At 53.2% G+C, this 25,785-nt stretch overlaps 2 protein-coding genes across 4 annotated transcripts in view; one reads left to right on the forward strand and one right to left on the reverse strand.

Moving 5' to 3' along the window:
• The window catches only part of LOC125948203 (protein gone early), a 51,403-nt gene that overhangs the window by 22,611 nt on the left and 3,007 nt on the right, over positions 1 to 25,785 (forward strand). For both annotated transcript variants that reach the window (XM_049674042.1, XM_049674050.1), the window contains 4 exons: positions 2,547 to 2,856; positions 24,255 to 24,463; positions 24,546 to 24,758; positions 24,830 to 25,785. The exon at positions 24,830 to 25,785 is cut by the window's right edge and continues 294 nt beyond it. In XM_049674042.1, coding sequence (XP_049529999.1) covers positions 2,547 to 2,856; positions 24,255 to 24,463; positions 24,546 to 24,758; positions 24,830 to 25,785 — 1,688 coding nt within the window. The remainder of the gene's footprint in view (positions 1 to 2,546; positions 2,857 to 24,254; positions 24,464 to 24,545; positions 24,759 to 24,829) is intronic.
• LOC125948285 (fibroin heavy chain-like) lies at positions 3,707 to 16,802 on the reverse strand. Of its 2 annotated transcripts, XM_049674213.1 has the most exons (3): positions 16,651 to 16,802; positions 15,793 to 16,428; positions 3,707 to 4,512 (listed from the first exon to the last, which is right to left on the reverse strand). In XM_049674213.1, exons 1-3 carry the CDS (start codon positions 16,663 to 16,665, stop codon positions 3,877 to 3,879), a joined length of 1,287 nt encoding a protein of 428 aa, XP_049530170.1. In that variant the 5' UTR covers positions 16,666 to 16,802; the 3' UTR covers positions 3,707 to 3,876. The 2 variants fall into 2 exon arrangements, with proteins under 2 accessions (XP_049530170.1, XP_049530179.1); XM_049674222.1 differs by lacking the exons at positions 15,793 to 16,428; positions 16,651 to 16,802 and adding an exon at positions 5,520 to 5,679 and having other exon boundaries at positions 3,707 to 5,073.

Here is a 25,785-nt window from a genome sequence, read left to right on the forward strand (position 1 = left end):
CAATGGTGACCCACCCACACCCTTCCGCTTTGTGTTCCACCCCGGGGACTCATCAGAAGCTCGTTAATGCCAACCGAATCACCGGAGGCGAACGAACGAGAGGTGACATCTCGGCTACGGCCTCGCACTGATCGAGAGAAAAACTTAAACAGACGGAGAGAGAGAGAGAGAGGAAGAGCGGGGTGAAGCAATAGAAATAAAATTAAACGACACGCGTTCCCTGGTCAGAACGAGGGGGGGGGGGGGGGAAACTCCAACAGCAACAGCAGCAGCAGCAGCAGGTTTCGGTCCGTTTTTTTAGTATGCGGCGTGTGGTTGTGTGTTGAGGGGGGGAATGATTGCCACCACCATCTCTTCACTGGTTGAAATCGAATTGAATTGGATCTCGCTTCGGCTATTCCGGGGCCTATCGCTAACCTTGTATGCAATGGCGAGATGCCCCGGTCGCGTTGCCCTTCCCATGCCCTTTTTTTACCATGCTGCTACTCGTCTTGGGCCTGGGTAAACTTGGTTCAGCACAGCACAGTTGCCTAGCGTGCCACGGGATCGGGTTTAATAGACGATTAATAGTTGGCCAACTTTTCCGGCAGCAACTTTCCTTCGATTTCGATTCGATTTGTCGCTTTTAACGCCAGCGAGCGTCGCTAGCGAACAGCAGCTCTATAGTGTATTTCTAGGTAGGCTAGGCAAATATTGCCGCATTTTAGGCGCCGAAGCTCGTGAAGCACGTGCCGTGCAGTGTTGATTCAATTAATTACTTCCATTTGCCGCCACAGGACCGTCCGCGCGCGAGCAGCGGAGTGGTGCAAATGCATTAACATTAATCGCCACACGGCTGCCCAAAATTAAAACACCACTCCCCGTCCTGGCAGGCCGCACGCCCGCGCCTTTCCTCGCCCGCCCTCGCCCTCACGTTTAATTATGTCTTTCGGCCACTCCACAGCCTCCAGGTTGCCATGCCATGGTAATGGTAAGTGGGCTGCGAGTGTGCGGCAAAGAAGAGGCGAGAGTGCGGGTGAGGGGGGGGGGCAGTTAATAAGTGACGACGCAGTACGCAGCAGCAGTGTAGGCCGGATTCGGTTTCGGTATCCGGAGCCGGAACACCGTTTCCGCACGCTTTGCAAACCTCGGTGCCCAATCCTTGGGTTCCGAGCATTTCTTCTTCTGCTCCTTCTCCTTGTGAGTCCTATGCGGTACAATGGTGGACATTCGTTTAGCGGCAGGTTATAACTAGCTGTTTTTTTTTTCGAAAACTAAGCGCCATTTCGCAAATTTAAGTACCAACGTATAACCGCAAATCCTTCTCTTACACATATTTAAGCGAAAAAGGGCGATAGGAATGGTTTTGGAGGAATGAACCACGATAATTCAACTTGACGACATTCGTTTGGTCACACTTTTGAGCTTTTTGAACATGGTTTTTGTTATCGTAATGTTCGATGGAATGTGCAAGTAAGGTATTATTTTGCGCTACGTACATTGCTAACGAATTTTAACGTATGGTTTTGCACATGGGGTCCGATAAGTTTTTGGTGGATTTGGTCTAGAGTCAAATGTAACGGCTTACTAATGAACACATTTTCGCTTTAATAACGCAACTAAATGATTCGATAACGCTCAGGCTTCTAGGTGCGACAAATCGAATGTCTAGCACTGTAGTTCAGCTGTGTGAACTAGCAACGGTAGGCCCCCCCGATTGCATTGCCAGCACAACGCTCCGATACACGGCTGAAGGTGAAGTGTAGGAGGTGGCCGGTGTACAGCTGCCTGCTTCGTGACGGACGCGGCTCGCCTCGCTTGCGTCGTTTAGACGCCAAAAGCGCAATAATGGGGGCAACGTCGATAAATCGAACCGTTGCGACCTCTCCAGGGGGCGCCCAACGGCCAATCACAGGCCAACCGACGCGGTGGCACGCGCGCTCTCCAAAGGAGCCCGAAGGAAGGGGCTTGATGTGTTTTCACCTTCGCACCGCTGCTGCGAGCGGTGCATGAGTGTTTTTAATTTACCGACATCAAACCGGGTACGGTGGGCGGGCGAGAGGTCGAGAATAATGGTCTTACGGTAGGAAGTCGCTCAACAGCATCCCGCTGCTCGGTGGCGGGCACACCACCCGCGTAGCAAGCTCAAGCAAATTCGTAACGTAAGACGAATTCGCACGTCGCTGGCTGGCGTTGTGTTTGGTTGCTGTGCAGCAGTGTAGCAGTGCCCCCTGACCCCCCCCCCCCCCCCCCCTTTCCTGTGGGCTAATGACTTTGCTTAACTTGATGAGAAAGTTTTACGAGCTGGCCGAGCTGGCGTCGCCGGGATATTGGGGTTCATTAAAATCGCGAGACGAAACTCCCCGTGAGCGACTATGGCACGCTCCAACGGTATTGCATACTTGAAGGCGCATTACGCAATGCTACTCCTGTTTGCAATCGATCTCTCAACATCCCATGCCCATTTTCTTCCGTTTTCCGAAATGATGAGCACAATACTAATGTATAAACCTCGATCCCTCGATCACTTTCACTCATGCTTTCTTTTTCGCTGTTTTTTTTTGTAGATCATGACATGGGCTAAGCCGAGTATCGCCACCTGTCACACACCGTACGAGTGGGCGTGCGGCCGGTTCGAGGAGCGCTTCCGGGCGCACGCGTTCCGCGAGATCAGCCGGGGCGAATGGTCACCGCGGGCTCACGAAACCTACCAGCGGGCGACCGAGGAGTACGAGTTCATCACCAAGCTGCCGACTGCCGCCATGTCCTACTCGACCCAGCTGATGATCCACAAGCTGCACACGGGCTGTACGCGGCTCGAGACGGTTGGCAACCGGGAGGCGTCCAACTCGCTGCGCCGGGTGCTGCTCAATCTCGGTGAGTAGTAGATAGTAACGGGAGTTGTTTGAAGAATGCTTCCACCCAGATTCCATCCAGATTTCCCTCTCCACCTCCACCACCCTCATCACTACTTCGATTCCTTCAAGTTCAAGCGAGCCGGATGGTGCAATCAAACCACACATTATCCGGCGATCCCCTGCTGATCTTCCTGCTAATAAATGGTAGCGTATGCTAATGACGATGATGTAATTAGCTGGTCACGCAGGTGGCGCGTCTTGGTTGGGTGGCGTGGCGCACGACAGCGGGTAGCCAGGGACTGCCTTTGCCTAGGCGACACGCCACCGTGAAAAGCCCGCAGCCCCAGACACACACACACTCACACCGGATGGTGCTGCTGTACGGATTTCCAAATGTTGATTTTTTTTGTTTTCGAACCCCCCGAACCTGTCAAACCAGTTTTGACGTTTGTTTTCGCCACCCCCCACCCCCCGGGGAGGGGGGGGGGGGTAACCGTAGGCCCAAGGTCAAGATGAGAGAGCGATCTACATCTCCTGCCGTGTGACAATAGCTGACCCAACCCCCCCCCCCCCCCCCCCCCCCGCACACGCCCCTCCTCGCCCAGGTGTGGCCACCCAAAGGCCACCGGTAAAGGGGGCGAAGTGAGGGGAGGGGGATGCGGTTAGATTTACCTTGCGACACTTGGATGATGACACTGGAAGTGGGAGTGGAAGAGGCTGCGGGAGACCATAAAACCAACAACAATGCTACGATACGCTGTGATGTGATTGCGTGGAGGATGCGTGGTAGCAAGCGCGGGGGGGGGGGGTCAGGTCAGGTTCTTCGGGTACGCATTTCAAGGATCTCTTGTGTTCGATGTCGTGTGTTATTGTCTTGTTTGCCGTTTATTTGCCTTTCCTACATCCGATACATTGCTTCTTGGGTACGTGTTGGGTACGGTGGCCGTGCTTTGAGTGGGGTTTGAGGACTTCCTCATCTTTGTGATGCTCTTCTGCTGACCTGACCTGACGAAAGCAGCATCCTCGGTTGCTTGCAACCTTAGTACACGACCGTATCCTGCAGGTTGGCCGCGGAACCGGCCGAGGCAGCGGCGTTGGCCGAAGCGCTCGCACCGCTTGCACCACCCAGAAACTCGCCTGCACCGGCACCGGCACCGGCCAGCGCGTCCGAACGGACATCGAACTGATCGTAGCCAGTGGCACCGGAGGTCAGGCTGGCGGCGTTAGCGCCTGCGCTGGCACCCGACAGTGTGTTGGCAGCGCCGAAACCGGCTCCGAATGATCCGGCATCGGAGTATGACGCCGCGTTGGCCCCGGCATCGGCGTACGATGCAGCACCGGCATCAGCGAACGAACCGGACGAAGCGCCACCGAACGAACCGGACGAGGCACCACCAAACGATCCAGCAACGGCACCGGCATCGGCACCAGCGCCAGCGAACGAGTTGGCCTGAGCCTTAGCGATGGCCTGGGCGGCATCCTTGCCCTGGTACTTGATGAAGTAGACCTCCGGCTTGCCAGACGAGAAGCTGCTGGCATCGGCGACGGCACCAGCATTGGCCACCGCCGGCTTGTTGACGAGCACATAGACGATGGTCTTCTCCTCGGTCTGGCTGGCAGCACGGGAAGCAGCACCGGCGTTGGCGCTGACCGTCGGTGCCTTGATGAAGATGATCTTGTAGTGCTTGCGGGGCGTGATGGTCAGCGAATCGGCCTCAGCGGCCGCCTGCGGCTCCTCCGGTGCGGCGTGGTAGTAGAAGTGCTTCTGGATGACCGGAGCGGCATAGCGGACGTTGGTCTTGGCCTGCGCCGTAGCCGAGGCACCGGCACTGGCACCGGCACCCGCGTTTGCACCCGAGAACGAACCTCCGAAGCCTCCGAAGCGAGTGTCGGTACCGGCACCGGCGGAAGCACCGGCGGAAGCACCGGCCGAGGCACCGGCCCGCAGTCCAGCCTCGTAACCCGCCTGGTAGTCAGCGTTCGAGCCGCCGAAGCTTCCGGCGGTAGCACCACTGTAGGCGGTGGCACCGGCCGATGCACCCGATAACGCACCGGTACCGAAACCGGAGCGCAGTTCCGTCGCTCCACCGTTGACGGTATCCTGGAAGAGCGTTGGCGCGTAATCCAGCGACACCGACTGCTGGCCGACGTCGTAGCTGCTAGCGCGAGCTTCCGCTGCCTGTCGCAGCTTCAGACCAATGTCAGCCGCTGCCAGGGCCAGGCAGGCGGCAAAAACCTACCAGAAACAAAAGGGGAAAGGGAAAGGAAAGAACGGAACGAGTGGTTCCACGGGTTACGTTAGAGAGTACAGTCTGGCCAGTGGTCCGCGGGGTGTGGAATAGAACAACAACAACAGGGCCTTAATGCCACGCCGGGCCGGACCGGACCGGGTGCACACTCGGCGGATCACGGCGTTAAGTTTGATTGATGAACGCTTGCGCTACCGCGCGGCTGCCGAGTCGCGCCACCGCCGCCTGTCGTCGATTGATTGCTGGATAGCGACGATCGGTCGGTCTCTCGCTCTCTTCCGCCAATAATCCATAAATCAGCGGCAAGCCTGGGGGAGCCCCGGAGCCCGGCTTTGGTATTTCACAATCGAGCGAAAGACGCTCGCGGGCCGGGGGGCATGGCTTTGCGGGAGTTGTTGTGTCGCGGTTGTTCAACTGTTGTTGTTCAACTTACCACAAAGCTACGCATCGTCGTCTTCGGTAGAGGGGGATCGGGTTTTTTTTTTGGGGGCTAGGAGACGTTCGTTGCTTGTATTTGAATAGCTGTGGCAAAGCGGTGTACCAAAAACACACTCCCGCAGAGAGGTAGTATGGTTGCTGCTCTAGCGCGAGGATCGAACTGAACTGAAGATGGAGCAGAACTTTCGCTTTTTTATATAGCTTCCTTACCACCGCTTGCCCACCCAAGGGTTGGTGGTGCTGGTGGTGGGGGGCCGTACCGACTGATCGAGACGATCAGCGAGCCGCGGGTGATTCTATGCGTTCCTAGCGATCCGACGCTACCAACCACCACCACCACCACGGCTACACCTACCGTCATATCCTACCATACGGCATGTGAAATGCAGACTATCCTGAGCGATGGGAATTCCAGCGAGGGGGGGAGGACGAAGAAGGCAAGACACCTTGCGGCGCGCGCATCCTCCAATGGGTGGGGCGCGGTTCGAAGCAGCAACCCCCTCCCCCTCCCCTCTCCGCTCCCCCTCCTGCTGTGACAGCGAAATTCGATTGCCCGAAAAACTATGCAAATAGTATTGCTGCCGTGCCGTCGGTCGACAGTGTTGCCCTTTTGTGTATGTGTGTGTGTGTGTGCGTGTGTGTGTGGCGACAGCGTGCGTGTGTGTGTGCGTTCGTTGCTTGGAGACAATGATTTCAAATCACTCGCCTGATGCTGCTGTTGATGATGGTGATGATCCGCTCCACACGCACGAAACCCGATCCGGCTTGATGCGGAGCTGGCTAACCACAAACGATTGAAGGTCCCGCGCACCACCCGGTCTCGGCACAGCCACCCTCCCGTACTACGGGTATTGATCTGAAGCGGCGCAACATCATCCCTAAGCAACTTCATCATCATCAACATTATCATCATCACCTGATCACCAGCTTGTGGTGCGGCAGCGATCAGAGCGACAGAGAAGTGAAGTGGGCGATTATCGATGAGCAATCGCATCGCCGAACGCAGCGGATGCATTTCGCACACACAGGCGCGCGCGCGCGCGCGCGCACACACAGGCCCAGATGCTTGATTGTAGGTTCCGGGGCGTTCAGTACGTCAAAGCATATCGCGAGCAACCGGAAGAGGCATTAATCTTCGGTTCTTGCTCAGGACTGTGCTGTTTGCTGTTGCTTCACGGGCTGGTAGTATGCAGTCTACCTGAGCATACAGAACTGCTTAAACAATCGTTCACTCCACCCCAGGACACAAACACACACACGCACGCGCACGCTAAGGCTGTGGATAACGCGGCTGACGTCGGCTTTTCGCCATGGCAATAGTGCGGGCGAGATTTGTGGACTTTTCAGGACCACCACCTGCACGCTCCCCGCCTCGCCTGCACTGGTGGAATGAGAAATATGATCTACTTAGGCGGTCCCATTGACGCAGCTTCCATGCTATGAACATCCTTCCCAGAACGACATTTCGGATAACCCTGAATGTCAAATATTGGTTTGTTCAGCTGCTGGCATAGCAGAAGCACCGCCACCACCGCCACCACCGCCACCACCGCCACCACCGCCACCACCACCACCACCACCAGTTGCTGCATCAAACTGCCTACGTGCTCCGCCCGTGGACTGGTTTGACACCCCTCCATTTCGGTTGTTTTTTTTATTATTATTTTTGTTGGATCTGACGCTTTTATCCTCATTAATGTCGACTACTGCGAGACGAGCGCCCGATATCATCATCAACCGATCGATCTATCCATCTGAGAAGACAAACAACAAGTCGGCCGCTCTTTGACATTTGCATTAATCGCGCGGGCCATTTAGGGCCTGAATTGATCTCATTCCGTGAGTGTTTTCGTGAAACGTGAATCCGGCCGGAAAATGGGGCGGTGGGGGGGAAGGCCTGGCAGGGTGGGCAACAGAACGTTCGAGCGCCAAGGATGCGAAAAGGATTTTGGAATTACTGTTTTATTGTTAACATTGGAAGGATGCTTCGGAGAGTTCTCAATTTAGGAGTGCCCCTGGCGGCAAGCAGCATGAATTAAGGCCATTCCGTAGTTTGTTTGTTTGTTTGTTTGTTTGTTTGAACGGTTTTATTGATGGTTTTCTGTGTGCTATTTATAAAACAAAGTTGGCTTCTTCGTTTCCCTACGCGTCGCGATGCGAGATATGTGCGTCATAGCAATCGTATCGGTTAAAACACCTATCATCGTCGTTTGAACAACTGTTTGCCTACATTCGCTAAACACCTTAAGATAGTCTCGTTGGTCGTTGGTGGACGATTCTTAAAGAAATATAAATCTAATCTACTTTGTAGTTGTATCGCGACCGATCGCGATCCGTCTTGTTCGATTGCTCGATCATTGACTTCTTAAGGTGAAGAGACATGCCAAAGGTGGGGGCACGGGAAGATGCGTAAGGTACTTGTTACTTGTGCCTTGTGCGGGCACGCATATGCTACGTATTTCGGGAGAGATTCCGGTGCAGGGTCCGAGGTTCGCTACGTCTTATCGGAAAATCGTTTCCTTCATACTGAATGCACTGAATAGATTCGCCTTTAGGACCTCTTAGTAGACGACTGTCGGGACATCAGCACCAAAGCCACCGAGACCAGCGTTGCCAGCGAAACCGCCGGCTCCAGCGGCAGCAGAAGCATCTCCGAAAGCACCGGCGTTACCAGCTCCTGCTCCAGCGTTGGCATCAGCTGCCGAAAATGCGTTTGATCCTGCGGCTCCGAATCCTCCAGCTCCACCAGCTCGACCAGCACCGAACGCACCGGCACCAGCAGCGGCATTAGCATTGGCGTTAGCTCCAGAGAAGCCGCCAGCTCCAGAGAAACCGTCAGCTCCAGAGAAACCGTCAGCTCCTGAGAAACCGCCAGCTCCAGCACTAGCTCCAGCGGAGGCGCTGGCAGCAGCCTTAGCAGCCGCCTGTCCTTGATACTTGATGAAGTAGACCTCCGGCTTGCCAGACGAGAAGCTGCTGGCATCGGCGACGGCACCAGCCTGTGCCTTCGCCGGCTTGTTGACGAGCACATAGACGATGGTCTTCTCCTCGGTCTGACTGGCAGAACGGGATGAAGCTCCAGCGTTGGCGCTGACCGTCGGTGCCTTGATGAAGATGACCTTGTAGTGCTTGCGGGGCGTGATGGTCAGCGAATCGGCCTCAGCCTCAGCGACAGCCGATTCAGGGGCGGCGTGGTAGTAGAAGTGCTTCTTGACGACCGCAGGACGATAGGTGACCCTGGTCTTTGCCGCAGCCGAAGCCGAGGCACCGGCACTGGCACCGGATGAGGCACCACCAAATCCAAATCCGCCGCGACCACCGATGGCTCCAGCAGAAGCTCCAGCAGAAGCTCCAGCGGATGCACCAGCACCAGCACGGAGTCCAGCCTGGTATCCGGCCTGGAAGTCAGCAGACGAAGCACCAGCAGATGCGCCGGCAGAAGCATCAGCAGCTGCTCCAGACGAAGCTCCTCCAAATCCGCCACGGGCGCCAGCATTAGCACCAGCAGCTGCTCCACTGACACTATCCTGGAACAAGGTCGGGGCATAGTCGAGTGACACAGGTTGTTCTGCGCCGCTGTAGCTCCTTGCATCAGCTCCTGCTGAGGATCCAAATCCCAGCTGAGCCGAAGCTACTGCCAAACAGGCGGCAAAAATCTAGAATAAGAAAGAAGTGAAGTCAGAATAACCTTAAAATTGTGTCTATATGTTCACAATGAGGTTAATGCAAAATAAAATCAGGAATGGAATGGGGTTATTGCACTTGTGGTCTACGACTTGTACGACGATTGCTGGTTGATTGTTGAATGTCCTATCCATCCGATGGATGAGTTGATTGTTGAAGACTCCTAGGCACACTAGGAACTTACCACAAATCCGCGCATTTTGTGGATTCTGGAGATACTCGGTGGTAGAACTGTTTGACAGCTAGACTTCTCGAAACACTAGCTTTCGAGTGGAGACTGCTTTGTTCGGACGAGCAAGTTGAACTGATGATGGAAAAGAACTTTCGCTTTTTATATACCAAGTCCTCCCCAACAGGCAGCATCTTCATCGAGTTTTAACTTTTTTCCTCTTTGGCTTGCTTCGCTGTATTTGGCTCTACGCATTGCTGATCTTTATAGCTCATTTCAAAGTGTTTTGCATATTTGCAGCTTTTGCAGATGCATCACCCTCTCTACTATCGCTGAATAGACAACGTTGAATGGAGCGTCGTGGTGAATGTGAGGGTATACGGATCACTTTGAGAGATCAGTTATCGACGAAGTTTTTTGCTCCTCTAATTGATGCAAATATATTTTGAAAACCAGTTTTACCTAAAGAATCGTAGCAACCAAGCTGCTAGTTCGCCAAAACTGCCCAAGTTCGTTTAGGTATTTCTTCATTGTGTTTCTGATGGGGTGAAATTGCGTAAGTCCTCATGTGTTATATTTTCTACTATTTCAATGTCACACCCAGTGTCTCTCTATAGCCAAACCAGTAGCATTGGCGGCTGCTGTCAACGATGCTGGCGATCATCGATTGCTTTTAATCATACACACTAGCGCAATTAGCAGATTGTTGATTTAATCAACTGCTTTTTTTCATTGCTTTTATTTTATTGACTAGGCGTATAACATGTGATGCAAACTCATTTACAGACAGAAAGAGTCTTTTCAACAAATACAATAAAATAATGCGTCCTTTAAAACAATTAAACAATTACTTTGACCCGTAAAACAAAATACTGCAATGGAACCTTGCAATAATTAAGAACATTACGAAATTTCAATAACGGACGCAGGGCTGTTAAGTGCACCTAGAGTTGTATTTGCATCTCACCGAAAAAGAGAATTTTTCGGCAAACGACTTACTATTAAAAACTATATAATAGGTTCATTCCTCGCAGTTCTGGCCAGATTACTTGATGTATTCTATGATGCTGAATCTTTCCTCTTTCATTATCAGTCAGTCTAGCGAAAAGAATAACATTGTTCAATGTTTCATGTTCCATATTCGATGAGCTATCCGCACTAAAAGTATCGCAAAAGCATTTTAATTTGTAGCTCCCAAACAAGCGACTTGTGTGGTAGCCGGAACTGGTTTGCCGGTATTTGTGTATCGGTTTCTATGTGATCATGGACGAAACGCTAGCTCTAACGATTGCAATCTTTACTATACTATAGTGCGGAATTTTAGCAAATGTTGCCCCTTGACATTTGGATGAGAGTTTGGCGAGTCATTTGTTTCTAGTTTCCTGCATAATGTTGTTCAGCGTCTCGGTTGAGAGCAGCATGGTGAATTCCATAGAAGAATTACAGGTAGACAAGAGTGGCGCGAGGCTTATCATTGGATAATCGAACTGATGCTAGCTATGTTCATATCAGCTATGTGTCACACATTATTCGGTCGGAATATGTTTAAGGAAATAGAGTGGATATAATTAGAGGCAGATGGGAATTACAACAGATGTGGTCTACGGTGAGCTGAGCAAATTGTTATAGCAGTGTATTGGGTTTCGATTGAGTTATTCTTCACGTTAGCTAAATAGCTTGCTCAAGTCGTCTCAATCTGCGTGAATCGTATTTATTGACATCCCAGCTTGGAGCAAATGAAGGGAGTACATTAACGAGTCGATTACTGAATACTTTTTTGTTGGAATGATTTTATTTATTTTTGTCGTGTTATGGTAATTTGTGTTCGTATGTGTATTTACATACGCATACACGTTCGCTTCCGTGTGTGTGAATTGCTTCTTATTTCACAAAGTTGACTTTTTCTTACACTTATCGGCCGATCACATGCGAGCGTGTGTTCTGCTCTCCATGCTGCTCATTAGACATATGCGCATCATTGCAATCGTATCGGCTAAGACACCTATCATCGTCGTTTGAACAACTGTTTGCCTACATTCGCTAAACACATTAAGATAGTCTCGTTGGTCGTTGGTGGACGATTCTTAAAGAAATATAAATCTAATCTACTTTGTAGTTGTATCGCGACCGATCGCGATCCGTCTTGTTTGATCGCTCGATCATTGACTTCTTAAGGTGAAGAGACGTGCCAAAGGTGGGGGCACGGAAAGATGCGTAAGGTACTTGTTACTTGTGCCTTGTGCGGGCACGCATATGCTACGTATTTCGGGAGAGATTCCGGTGCAGGGTCCGAGGTTCGCTACGTCTTATCGGAAAATCGTTTCCTTTATACTGAATGCACTGAATAGATTCGCCTTTAGGACCTCTTAGTAGACATTCCCACCAAAGCCACCGAGACCAGCGTTGCCAGCGAAACCGCCGGCCCCAGCGGCAGCAGAAGCATCTCCGAAAGCACCGGCGTTACCAGCTCCTGCACCAGCGTTGGCATCAGCTGCCGAAAATGCGTTTGATCCTGCGGCTCCGAATCCTCCAGCTCCACCAGCTCGACTAGCACCGAACGCACCGGCACCAGCAGCGGCATTAGCATTGGCGTTAGCTCCAGAGAAGCCGCCAGCTCCGGAGAAACCGTCAGCTCCAGAGAAACCGTCAGCTCCTGAGAAACCGCCAGCTCCAGCACTAGCTCCAGCGGAGGCGCTGGCAGCAGCCTTAGCGGCCGCCTGTCCTTGATACTTAATGAAGTAGACCTCCGGCTTGCCAGACGAGAAGCTGCTGGCATCGGCGACGGCACCAGCCTGAGCCTGAGCCGGCTTGTTGACGAGCACATAGACGATGGTCTTCTCCTCGGTCTGACTGGCAGAACGGGATGAAGATCCGGCGTTGGCGCTGGTCGACGGTGCCTTAATGAAGATGACCTTGTAGTGCTTGCGGGGCGTGATGGTCAGCGAATCGGCCTCAGCCTCAGCGACAGCCGATTCAGGAGCGGCGTGGTAGTAGAAGTGCTTCTGAACGACCGCAGGACGATAGGTGACCCTGGTCTTTGCCGCAGCCGAAGCCGAGGCACCGGCACTGGCACCGGATGAGGCACCACCAAATCCAAATCCGCCGCGACCACCGATGGCTCCAGCAGAAGCTCCAGCAGAAGCTCCAGCGGATGCACCAGCACCAGCACGGAGTCCAGCCTGGTATCCGGCCTGGAAGTCAGCAGACGAAGCACCAGCAGATGCGCCGGCAGAAGCATCAGCAGCTGCTCCAGACGAAGCTCCTCCAAATCCGCCACGGGCGCCAGCATTAGCACCAGCAGCTGCTCCACTGACACTATCCTGGAACAAGGTCGGGGCATAGTCGAGTGACACAGGTTGTTCTGCGCCGCTGTAGCTCCTTGCATCAGCTCCTGCTGAGGATCCAAATCCCAGCTGAGCCGAAGCTACTGCCAAACAGGCGGCAAAAATCTAGAATAAGAAAGAAGTGAAGTCAGAATAACCTTAAAATTGTGTCTATATGTTCACAATGAGGTTAATGCAAAATAAAATCAGGAATGGAATGGGGTTATTGCAATTGGTCTACGACTTGTACGACGATTGCTGGTTGATTGTTGAATGTCCTATCCATCCGATGGATGAGTTGATTGTTGAAGACTCCTAGGCACACTAGGAACTTACCACAAATCCGCGCATTTTGTGGATTCTGGAGATACTCGGTGGTAGAACTGTTTGACAGCTAGACTTCTCGAAACACTAGCTTTCGAGTGGAGACTGCTTTGTTCGGACGAGCAAGTTGAACTGAAGATGGAAAAGAACTTTCGCTTTTTATATACCTAGTCCTCCCTGGCAAGCAGCATCTTTATCTGGGTTCATTAGTTGTCTCTTTCGGTTGTTCCACCGTTTTCGGCACTACGCATTGCCGATAGTAGGTATTTTGCATATTTGCAGCCTTTACTGATGCATCGTCGAACTGATCTTGATTGACGATTCGTGGCAATGAAATCGCCACCTTTGGTTCCCTGGTGTGTCCTCGTTTGTTCAGCTTTTTCTTCATTTTGCTTTTAGTCCAGTGAAATGGTGTGTATCGAGTTAGATGTTCCAGTTTTTTGAGTGTGAGAGTGATCGCTGTTGCCAACGATGTTGGTGATCATCAATCGCTCTTAACCATATTGGCTAGCGAGATTAGCAGCATTATGTAGATTAAACCAGTTGCGTTGTTTTGCATTGTTCTTATTCTGTTGAGTAGTCGTCTAAGCATTTGATTCAAATTTGATTACACAATAAAATAGTTCGGGAACTAACAAATTCCTGTAATGGTTGCTCACAATAATCAAGAATTTCACGGAATTTCATTTACGTGAAGCAGGAAATTATCGCATACTCCTAGTGTGGTATTTGCATATCGACAAAAGGAATGTTTTGGCAAACGACTTACTGTTAAAGGCTATGGAATAAGTTCATCTTTATTTTTTCTGTCTAATCCACGATACAATAGCAAACTAGTTCTCGTTTACTACGTAAAAAAGAGATTAATTGATGTATTCTATGACACTGTATCTTCTTACTGTCATTATAAGTCAGTCTAGCGAAAAGAAGCATTTTAATTTGTAGCTCCCAAACAAGCGACTTGTGTGGTAGCCGGAACTGGTTTGCCGGTATTTGTGTATCGGTTTCTATGTGATCATGGACGAAACGCTAGCTCTAACGATTGCAATCTTTTCTATACTATAGTGCGGAATTTTAGCAAGTGTTGCCCCTTGACATTTGGATGAGAGTTTGGCGAGTCATTTGTTTCTAGTTTCCTGCATAATGTTGTTCAGCGGCTCGGTTGAGAGCAGCATGGTGAATTCCATAGAAGAATTACAGGTAGACAAGAGTGGCGCGAGGCTTATCATTGGATAATCGAACTGATGCTAGCTATGTTCATATCAGCTATGTGTCACGCATTATTCGGTCGGAATATGTTTAAGGAAATAGAGTGGATATAATTAGAGGCAGATGGGAATTACAACAGATGTGGTCTACGGTGAGCTGAGCAAATTGTTACAGCAGTGTATTGGGCTTCGATTGAGTTATTCTTCACGTTAGCTAAATAGCTTGCTCAAGTCGTCTCAATCTGCGTGAATCGTATTTATTGACATCCCTGCTTGGAGCAAATGAAGGGAGTACATTAACGAGTCGATTACTGAATACTTTTTTGTTGGAATGATTTTATTTATTTTTGTCGTGTTATGGTAATTTGTGTTCGTATGTGTATTTACGTGCGTGTATGTGTGTGTGAGAGAGAATTGCTTCTTATTCTACAAAGTTGACTTCTTCTTTTGCTTACACTTATCGGGCGATCGCTTGTGAGCGTGTGTTCTGCGCTCTCCATGCTGCCCATGCGAGATATGCGCGTCGTAGCAATCGTATCGGCTAAGACACCTATCATCGTCGTTTGAACAACTGTTTGCCTACATTCGCTAAACACCTTAAGATAGTTTCGTTGGTCGTTGGTGGACGATTCTTAAAGAAATATAAATCTAATCTACTTTGTAGTTCTATCGCGACCGTTCGCGATCCGTCTTGTTTGATCGCACGATCATTGACTTCTTAAGGTGAAGAGACGTGCCAAAGGTGGGGGGCACGGGAAGATGCGTAAGGTACTTGTTACTTGTGCCTTGTGCGGGCACGCATATGCTACGTATTTCGGGAGAGACTCCTGCTGGGTCCGTGATCCGTGGTCCGTGGTCAGGTGATCCGTTTTTCGAGAACATCCGTGGGTCCTGTTTGGCTTCGGATTCTGCTCCGAAATTCGCTCTCTAGTAGACGATGTTGCTGGCACCAGCAGCGCCGACAGCGACGCTATCGTAGGAAGGCGTAACAGCGAAACCGGCACCGGCGGTGGTGGCAGCGGTGTAACCCGCGGTGAAGCCTGCGTTGTAACCGCTGCTTCCGGCCGAAGCGCTCGACACGCCCGAACGCACCGAACCGTAATCAACAAAATCGAAACCATCAGCAGACGCTCCAGCACTGGCACCAGCGTTGGCGCTCGCTCCCGAGAAGCCAGACGCACCGCCGAAACCTCCAGCACCACCGAAACCACTAGCACCGCCGAATGCACCAGCATCGGCGTACGACGCAGCACCGGCATCGGCGAACGATCCAGCACCGGCACCACCGAACGATCCAGCACCAGCTCCTGCACCAGCGCCAGCGAACGAGCCTGCCTGAGCGTTGGCGATGGCCTGAGCGGCATCCTTGCCCTGGTACTTGATGAAGTAGACCTCCGGCTTGCCAGACGAGAAGCTGCTGGCATCGGCGACGGCACCAGCCTTGGCCTGAGCCGGCTTGTTGACGAGCACATAGACGATGGTCTTCTCCTCGGTCTTGCTGGCAGCACGGGAAGCAGCACCGGCGTTGGCGCTGACCGTCGGTGCCTTGATGAAGATGACCTTGTAGTGCTTGCGGGGCGTGATGGTCAGCGAATCGGCCTCAGCGGCCGCCTGTGGCTCCTCCGGTGCGGCATGGTAGTAGAAGTGCTTCTGGATGACCGGAGCGGCATAGCGGACGTTGGTCTTTGCGGTGGCCGTGGCCGAGGCACCGGCACTGGCACCACCGAAGCTCGAACCGAAACCGCCGGCCGAGGCGCCCGAGAAGCCACCGGACGAGGCACCGGATGAGGCACCGCCAAATCCGCCGCTACCGAAGCGAGCACCGGTCGAGAATCCACCAGCACCAGCCGAAGCACCGGCCGATGCACCGGCCGAGGCCGCAGCGCGCAGTCCAGCGGCGTAACCGGCCTGATAGTCGACACCGGACGCAGCACCAGCACCAGCGAACGATCCGGAAGAGGCACCACCGAACGATCCGGACGAGGCACCACCGAACGATCCGGACGAGGCACCACCGAAGCTACCAGAGCGGGCACCAGCGCTTGCACCGGCGCTACTGTCCTGGTAGATGGTCGGCGCGTAATCCAGCGACACCGACTGCTGGCCGACGTCGTAGCTGCTCGCACCGGATGCTGCCGCTTGGCGCAGCTTCAGGCCAATGTCGGCCGATGCCACGGCCAGGCAGGCGGCGAAAATCTGGAAAAGAGTCGACAAAACGCGGGGCGCACGCACGCGACAACAAAACATCATCAGTCAGAGTGTTGTAGGAGGACGTCCAGCAGCAACAACAGCGGCCAGGTGGTTGTTGATTGATTGATGAGGTGTGGTGCCACAGGTTGATCGTTGATCGTGACAGGACCTGGTGGCTAGGTGGCGAGGAGTAATGGAACCGCGACCGCGACCATCCACGGTACTTACCACGAATCCACGCATCTCAGCTGCTGATTCTTGCAAGAGTCGCACTTTGGAAGTGAAGGAGTGGCTGCTGCTGCTGCTTCTGCTGTATTTCCCGAGAGGACTTCTCCGTGTCGCGATGGCGAACTGAACTGACGATGGAACAGAACTTTCGCTTTTTATATAGCCAGAGCCCCCGGTCCAAAGCAATCCGGGCGACGCCCTCGTCTCTGTTGTTCGACCCGCGAGTTCCTTGTGCAGACTTTCCATGTGGCTTTCTTCCTTGCTTTGCGCACACACACGCGCACAAAACCCTGGCCGTGAGTGAAAGAGGGAGAGAGAGGAAACGATCCACGCCCTCCACCTTGCCGTTGCATCTGAAGCTGCATCACACCTAACCTCCTCTCCCTCCCACCCCCAAAAAGGCCTGCGATCGGAAGCTGTAGTAGATCACACCAGTAGTCCGGGCGTGTATTTGGAAAAGCAGCACCAGCAGCAGCAGCAGCACTAGCAGCGGGAGCAGAAGCAGAAGAGTATGGGTAAGAATACGAGGAGGAGGGGAAGAATCACTAATAATTTTTGGCTTTTTTCTTTTTTAGCCCCGCTGTTCTTCGCTGCTGCTCTGGTGCCCGGCGTGTATGTGTGTTTCGGCCATTCTTTCTACAGCCCCACCCAAGCGTCACCATCATCAGCAACACCATCATCAGCATCTTCACCATCACCATCATCGGCAGCCTGTTTTTTGGCGATATTCATTTTTTTTGTCGCTTGTCGGTTCCTCATCGTCGGGGGCGCAATTCTAAACGGTCGCGGGCTCCCCACCCCTCCCACCTGCCCAGCCATATCAGCGGCGTATCAGAGCGGTGGTGGCCCGCTCGGAACTGGGCGTGGATAGAGGCACAGTGGTCGATCGGTCGGTCGGTCGGTTGGTCGATCGGTTAGCTGGCTGGCGGCCACGACGAACGATCAGGCGTCGATGATAAAAAAAAAGGTGGGGCGAAAAAGTCGAAACGGTGCAAAGAACGCGCTCTGGTGATCAGCAATGACCAGAGCAGAACCGAAGAGGAGGGAGCGCAGAGTGAACAGAGTGTGTGAGTGTGTGTGTCGGGGGAGGTGGGGAGGGGGGGGGGTCGTATGCTAAATATTGTACCTCTGCGCCCACCCTCCCAATACTTTCGGCTTTGCAATCGATTTTTGGAGAAGATTCACCTTCTATAAACCTCCATCCGATACCCTTCTCCCCGTTGTACGCACACACACACACACACACACTTTTTCATAGAGAGACCAGATCGACGCAAGTGCTTTGACATTTGGGATTCTTGGAAAACATGCTTCCTCGCCAGAGTGAAAACTCGCGGGTTTGCAAATGAACTAGAGAAAGGGGTACAGAGAGATTGCAAGAACAGGAAAGGGTTGGTTAAGGAAAAAGAGAAGGGACGAGCGGCAGAATAAAGAAAGGAAAAGAGAGGTAGAAAGAAAAAAGAAGGAAAATGAAAGCAATGTAACAAAAGAAGATGAAAAGGAAGGACGGGATCGAAAAGATAAGGAAAGGATACTGGTAACATTCCAGCGACTAGCTAGAGAGAGAAAAAATAGACAAATTAGGCAGGTTAACGAAGGAAGAATAACGCTAAAGATTAGCATTAGCCCGGGGCATCTAAAAATGATCGCACATCATGGGTTTATTGTTCTTTATTTTTTGGTTTTTTTTCCGCCCGGTTTTGTTGATAGGCTCTCGGCCTCTTCCCCCCCCCCCCCGCCCCGTTCGTCCATTTTCTAATCGGTGCTATCGGCCACCACCTGCGCGTCCGCGATGAGCGCACGAACGAGCAAAGTTCTGGCGGGCTGGTGCTAGTTTGACCTTTCGAATTCGTCAAAAAAAAAAACGAAGCTTCGCCTCCTTCCTCCTACAGCCCCTGGCGGCGGATGCTGGGTAGTGGTGCTGCTGCCCCGAAAATCCCCATTCGGTGACTCGCGCGCGCGCGTGCACGTGTGTGTGTGTTTCTGGTGGGTTATGATTGGCCCCCGGATAGCCGCGGCTGGAGCGGCTGGGAGCAGTTTGCGGGGAGGAAGAGAGCAATGAATTATGCAAATCCCCCCCCCCCACCCCCGCCTTCCTCTTTTCCCCTCCTTTGGGGTTGCGTGAGAAGATGAAGGTGGTGGGAAAGGGGCGGGGTAGCTAGGCATTGAATTTCAAATGTTGATTCCTCCAGGAAAGGAACCAGTGCGAAATGGTTTCAAGTTGCCTGCGCGCGCGGGAGGGGGGGGGCATGATATGATTCGCCCGCCGAGATTCGCTGTGGTTCTAGTCCCTCTTCCCCCGAGCGTTCTGTCCTGAGATGCCGGATTGCCTTGGGTGAGAGGCGGTGGTCAGGACCGGGGCCGAAATGTCAAAGCGATAGACTGATTTTGCATAAAACCATGAAATGCGCCCGAGTGCATGCGGTGGATGCGCCCACCGAGCAGCAGCAGCTAAACATAGTTCGAGGTCGTCGCCTAACGTCGTCGTTTTTCGTTTTCGTCGTCGTCGTCGTCGTTGTCGTCGATGAAATCGCCTGGTCTGCTCGCTTCGGAATTCGGATCAAACACGGAACTCTAAGAGGAGGTTCCTTTCAGCGCAGAAAGGTAGCGGGGTGCATGTGCAATGTGTGACGCCCTCTCCTCCGGTCTGGTCAGTCTAGTCTTCGCTTTTGCCGAGCTGTAAAACATCCTTCCTCGCCCCGATGTCTCATGATGGCCACGGTACACGCGCGCGCGCTCGCGTCAACACCTTCGCCGACAGGTGATGACAAAACACTCATTACGAGTGTGTGCGTGTGTGTGTGTGTGTGTGAATCAGTTAATCATACAGATCGCGCGCGCGGCTCGCGCGCATTGACAGGGGGGGGGGGGGGGGGGGAGGAGTGAATGTCGGCGACCGCAAAGCCAAAGCCTCAGCAAGCGGTTGCGGACACGCGGCTGACGGCACTTGACGCGTGTATGCGTGCGTGCCGCTCGGAAAACACTTGAGCATCTGAGTTAGGCTTTGCGGTGCGATCGACGAGTGCTCTTCGCTAGTGCTTCGATGCGAGTGCTTGCGAACCGACGCCAACGCGCGCGTATTTCGTGTCCTGCACGCACGACGCCGCACATGCCGCTACAGTAAAACCCGTTTAACCCCTGGATGGAAGAAGAAGAAGAAGAAGAGCAAGCCCAGGAATGAACCAACAGTATCATCATCCTTAACAAAAATTGCCATACAAGAAGTTCTGTAAACAATCGAAACAAATAATGGCAGTCAGACAGTGCAAGGTCAGGTTTACAGTAAGAGTAAATCAAAAGATCCCAGTTACGTTCTCTATTTTTTTTTTTTTTTTTGGAGGGGAGGTACACAAAGACATATGCGATCTAGCGAAGTCCTGCTGGTATATGCAATCGGTGCGATTGAAAAATTCCGCCCGTCCATTCAATTGGACCAGTTATGGACGGTGACGTATCAGTCGTTTGCGTTTCCTTGGAAACAGCAGCACAATAGTTACCACATCATACTCATCATAATCATCGTTTAAGCAAGATCACCGTTTGAGGTTTGTTTGCGGTGACTGATCACGCTTCTCACGTACAGCTAGTAATGTGATGAATAAACGTTGAAATACTATCCTCTGTCTCTTAATGGGCCATTAATGACTAACAGCATTAATCCTGAAAATTCTTATGGAAGGTGCATGAAGGCAGAGCGTGTGTGTGTGTGTGTGTATATTTATACACACATCTTAGCGCGATAAGCGTTCGCGTCTCGCGTCTCGGTCTCCCATGCCATGGAGACGCAAAACGTCCAAGATGCTAATAGATGCCGTTTAAATTTAAACTTTCGAGCTGGCCGCGATAAAAGCACCAGCACCAGCCGATTGGTCGATCCATGAATTTTAGAACAAACAGAGCCTGTTTCCCTTTTTTGGATAAACATCTTCTGCATTTGAAATTCAGAAAAAAAAAGATCGGATTCACCGTCCAGGCCGGGCCTGGCCTGCGACATCCTGGCGGCCCATCCGGGTGTACGGGCGGCGGCGGGATCGTTAGGTGCGCGTTCTTCCCGATCTCCCCGATCTCGCCGATGCCACGCCACCTGGCAGGAGATGGCGCAGAGTGGTGGCTGCCATTCTATTCTCGACAAACAACACCAGACCCTAAACGGTGGTGTGGTGATGGTGGATCCTTCTTGCCAGCCGTAACCGCCGATCCGAAGAGACACCAGGCCGTGGGACGTCCGCCAAAAATAACAAACGAAAAACGACCAAACGAGCGCTCCAGGAAACCGGTCCACCACCATGGATGGAGCAGCTCAACCAATCAAGCAATAAAAAAAACGAAGAAGCAGCAAAAAAGTCAAGAAAAACACACAAAAAACCGGACCGGGCTGCGTGATCGCCTTGTTTGCCGCCTGCCTGCCTGCCTGCCTGCCTGCCTGCCTGCCTGCCTGCCTGCTTGCCTGTCCGCTTGCCCGCTTGCCCGCTTGTTGCGGTCCAAGTACAAAATTCAGATCACCCCAGTCGCGGCGAACGTCCATTTGCCGGACGCGTTTGGACGCGCTGGACTCATCTTCATTTCTGGTCCGTTTGCGCGGGAAGGGCAAGATGGACGGGCGGATTCGGCAGTTGCAGCGCTGAGACCACCAGAACCAGTTAGCAGCAGCTCGGTAGCGCGTTATCCGCGTGGCCCACGCGAAACCTGTTTTACCCCGGGAACCATCTTCCTCGAAACCGCCGAATCGCCGAATCGCCGAAACATGGCTCACGGTTGGGCAAGCTAGCGAGCGGAAAAGTGCGCGAGGGGGGGGGGGGGGGGGGGGTTGAGCGTAGCGCGACACTTATCGAGCTCGACGGACGGATTCCAAACTTCCAGGGGGCTTCTTCCGTGGTTGTTGGTGTTGTCTCCCGAGTCCTGGACAGGAGTTACTTTACTGGGCGATCGACACTAACACACGCCAAGGCGGAAGATCTGCCGAACAGCGACACCGGATGTCGCTCTACCGGTCATGAATATGGTCCTCCCCGTCCCTGGCATGGCAAGGTGGAATGTCTCCTGATTCTAAAGTGAAGGCTGTAGTTGTCTCGCTGTACCACAGGTGGGTATATACCCAATTGTACAACAGCGAGACGAACGCTGACAACGTTATTGATTACCAAAGAGATGCCCTAGGGGACGGGAAGGAGAGTGAAGGGGAGGAGGATGGGGAGGGGGGGGGGGGTCCTTAACGCCTACGGATACGATCGACGACCGACCCGGCCTTCGACGTGACAGGTTCAGCCATAACTCGGTTTCTACTGTCGCGCGACTGCTGTGGCCATAGAACCCCTCTTCCTCCCACCCTCCCTACCAGAGATCTTTACCCCCCCCTCCAGAACCCGAGCGCTCGATTGATCCGCACGCACCACGCGCTTGACTTACCGCAGTCGCAGTTTGTCGGATTTGAGGTTAGCCAATTTTGGGCCCCTCGCCGGTCGTCGCTGAGGTAACTCTAAGCGGCCACCAATGGCTACATGCGACCGCACTACTATCCCCCCTCCTCCTTCCCCTCCCCCTTGCCCGGAGAGTGACAGTGTGCGGTTGCCCGATAAACAATGGTGATTCATGTACCTGCTGCGCACACACTACTCAACATTGCATCCACCCTAACGTCATTTTCGTGGACGTTTTCTTTGATTTACTCTGCCAAACCAATGTACGGTGGCATTTTCTAGAACTTCTAGCAGAACTGAGTTTGTATGATTGGAAAATTTTAGTACCTCTTCTGCTCTTCTGAATTTTATCATCGCAAGTGTTGAGCAAGGTAGCCAATTTTGGGATAATTTTTACAATTTTATGCCGTTTTCTTATCGTACCTAGCTAAGATCGAACCGGGATCAGCAAGCCGCGCACCCCGGCTCGGAACCGGATATGAAGAAGCGACAGTTCTATCTGTTGAATTTTTCCAGGGGTTGCGGCATATTTTTCGCCTACATAATACAGTCTGGACAAGGGGGAGTACCATTACGTCCAACGTGGCCATCGATTTGTGCAGCGCTTGACGTTGAAGCTTCTCGAAGCACACGCGCTCCACTGCCGGGCGACAGGCTTCCAAGCTGCGGTTGCGCTGGACCCTAACTCCTAATCATCAACCATCATCTCAGCAACAGCAGCACCAGCAGCCTGGTGTGCAACACACAGGTGTGCTCGACTTAACAAACGACACTCTGATGATAATGACCTTAACTCGCTCTTCCTCCTCTTCCTCCTCCGATTCCTCACACACACACACATACGCGCGCACAACGCGCTCTGCTACAGATTAGCATAGATCGTAGCCGCCGATCGAAGGCGAAGCAATCGAAAACCGGCTTTTCGGCCGCCCCTCGCTGTGTCGCGCAGTGTCGCGTAATCCTGCCGTGCGCATCGCGTCGGGGCATCGGCGATCGGAAATTAGTAGTGCGCCAAGGTCCACAGATATCGACCGTACAGACGGGCTGTGCAACGGCGTCCTAGAAACCGAGACCGATATGGACTCTAGCGCGCGCTCGCCCGATATCTCATCTGCGGCTACGGCTGCTGCTGCTGCTGCTGCTGCTGCTGCGTCGCTCAAGGTCTTTGCCCAAAAACCGCTATGCACGGGCACTCTGAAGTTGCGGCAAGGAGGAAAGTGAGTTTACACCTCTGCCTCTGCCCTCCGCACACGTTGGACCGATGCCGATAAAGCGTCTTTCCGCGTTGCGCTAATGGTTGCGCTGTTACTGCTGTAGCTGCTGCTGGTGGTGGTGGTGGTGGTGGTGCGGCCACCAACGGGTGTCAGACCTAGGTTAAGGTCAGCCGCAACTTCGGGTGACCTTTGCGTCCAACGGTCGCTCCTTTCGTCACCTTTCGTGGCTGTTGTTTGCCGGCTCTATCCGCCACTAACGGCACCCGAGTGGTGCGTACCGGTGCTGCGGCTGCCGACAGTGACCTTTACCCCCCCCCCCTTCCCGCCACCGAAGTGCCGATGCCGATGGCTGGCTTCTTCCTGGTTCACGCTTGGTGTGCTGCTGCCCCGTGGACGTGGATGATGCTCTGGAAGACCAAAACAATTAACCACTCCTCCGAGATTCGTCTCGGCTGTCAACTGAAGAGCTGCCTACGCGTATTCGCGTGTATGTGTGTGAGTGATCGACAATAAAACACAGTCATAAATCATGGCCGAAACCCACCACGAGCCCTGATGCTGGCGCGACTATGATGGGCGTTCGATGACACGTTGTCGTTGTCGACGTTGTCTGGAGATGAAAAGGGAAGAAGCTGGAGGAAGAAAGGAGTGGGAGAGGTGTAGTCAATTATGCTGTTCGGGAGTGGAGTGGAAATGACCGACGGACATCCTCATGTTTGTAGGTGCGTGGAATGCGGCGACCGTGACATTCCCCCGCTCGCAGCGTCCCGCCCCGCGTTGCGATCACGTCACCACCTGCGCCTGCCGGGTTTAACTGCTTCCGAGCGAGGCAGCCGGAGGCGGGAAGGTGGTCACAGCACAGACAGGGTTGTTGACACATTGTTCTTTACTCGACTCACTCGATGATTACTCGATACCTTACACTTGTATGTACACTTATCTTCACTAACTTGCCGGCTTCCTTTGCTTGCAGGTGGTTGGCGTATGATCGACATGGACCGGCAGTATTGGGATCTGCGGGAGAACCTGCAGCTCGTGCAACCCAAGTACGGTGCGGCACCGTTCTTCAAGCTGGGTGTCGATACTCGCAACCAGCCACCGTACGACTACATGATCACCGTGGGCGAGGGCGATCTGGGGCTGCCGAGCAAGGAGTTCTACGCGCTAAGCGAAAAACACCCGGTAGGTACAGGTTGAAGGATCGCGGAGGGTAGGAGGGGGTGAGTACAGCTGACTCGTTTTTCTTTTCTAACATTTTCTGCAGATCATCCGCGCATACCACGCGTTCCTGATGGACACACTGGCCCACATGATCTCGACCTCGACCGAGAACGCGCAGGACTACGCGAAGAAGATCTACAACTACGAGAAGCGGATCGCGCTCGATGTGCTGGGTGCGGTCAGCCGGACCGATCTTGGCAATTTTACGCAGCCGCAAATACGCACCATGCACCAGCTGGTGAACGATGCTCCGTCGGTAGGTACCAACCACATCAACCACCGCACCGGATTCCGCAACCATCTTCCCCACTTCTTAACCATCTACAGTTACCGATTCTGGAGGCGGCCCAGGCCATGTTCAAGAGCAAGAAGATTACCGAGCACACGGAGGTGATGGTGTCGAGTCCTGCGGCCCTCAAGGCGATCTCGCAGATCATCACGACCAGCGACAAGGAGGTGCTGAACAACTACTTCATGTGGTCGGTGATCCGGCACTTTGTGCCGTTCATGTCGCGCGAATTTCGCGTTTCGCTGCACCAGTTCGAGCAGACGCTGTATGGTGCGGGTGCGGCGATGCCCTCGATGTCACCGTTGTCGTCATCGTCGTCGTCGTCAAGCGAAGCGCGCGAACCGATGTGGCACTTCTGCACGAACGTCGTGCGCCAATGGATGCCGTACGGATTGGAGGCATTGCGAGAAAATCCTGCACTGATCGTACACGATCAGCGCGATGCAAACGACTACCATCACCATCACCATCAGCACCAGCAGCACAGCGGCGTCGGCGGTGGTGGTGGTGGTGCTGGTGGCGCTCTGCTCGTCTCCCAGCATGAGGTGGCGATGCAACAGAGCAGATTGCTGCAGCAGCAGACCCAGCAGCAGCAACATCATCAGTCGCTGCTGCAACAGCAGCAGCAGCAGCATCATCAGCATCACAACCAAGAGGAACCGCAACACCACCGGGCCGAGTACGGCATCGGTGGTAGTGGTGAGGAATTGCTGATGGCTGGTATCGCTACCGTCGGTATCGGTGGTTACAGCCAGCATCATTACCAGCTGAACGAACGCCTGAGCTACGATGACGAGCTGGTGAAGGTGATTTTCTACCATCTCCGGGACGAGTTCGGCCGAGCCCTGCTAGAAGCCCGATGGCTGAGCGGCGACAGCGACGAACGGTTGCGGCGCTACGTGGCCGACAAGCTTGCTTCGGTTCGGCTGCAGGTGGGTATACCGCGCGAGCTGCTTCGCAACGAGCGTACCCTGAACGAGTACTACGGGCAGCT

The sequence above is a fragment of the Anopheles darlingi genome, chromosome X (genome assembly GCF_943734745.1).
Source record: "Anopheles darlingi chromosome X, idAnoDarlMG_H_01, whole genome shotgun sequence".
Classification (NCBI taxonomy): domain Eukaryota; kingdom Metazoa; phylum Arthropoda; class Insecta; order Diptera; family Culicidae; genus Anopheles; species Anopheles darlingi.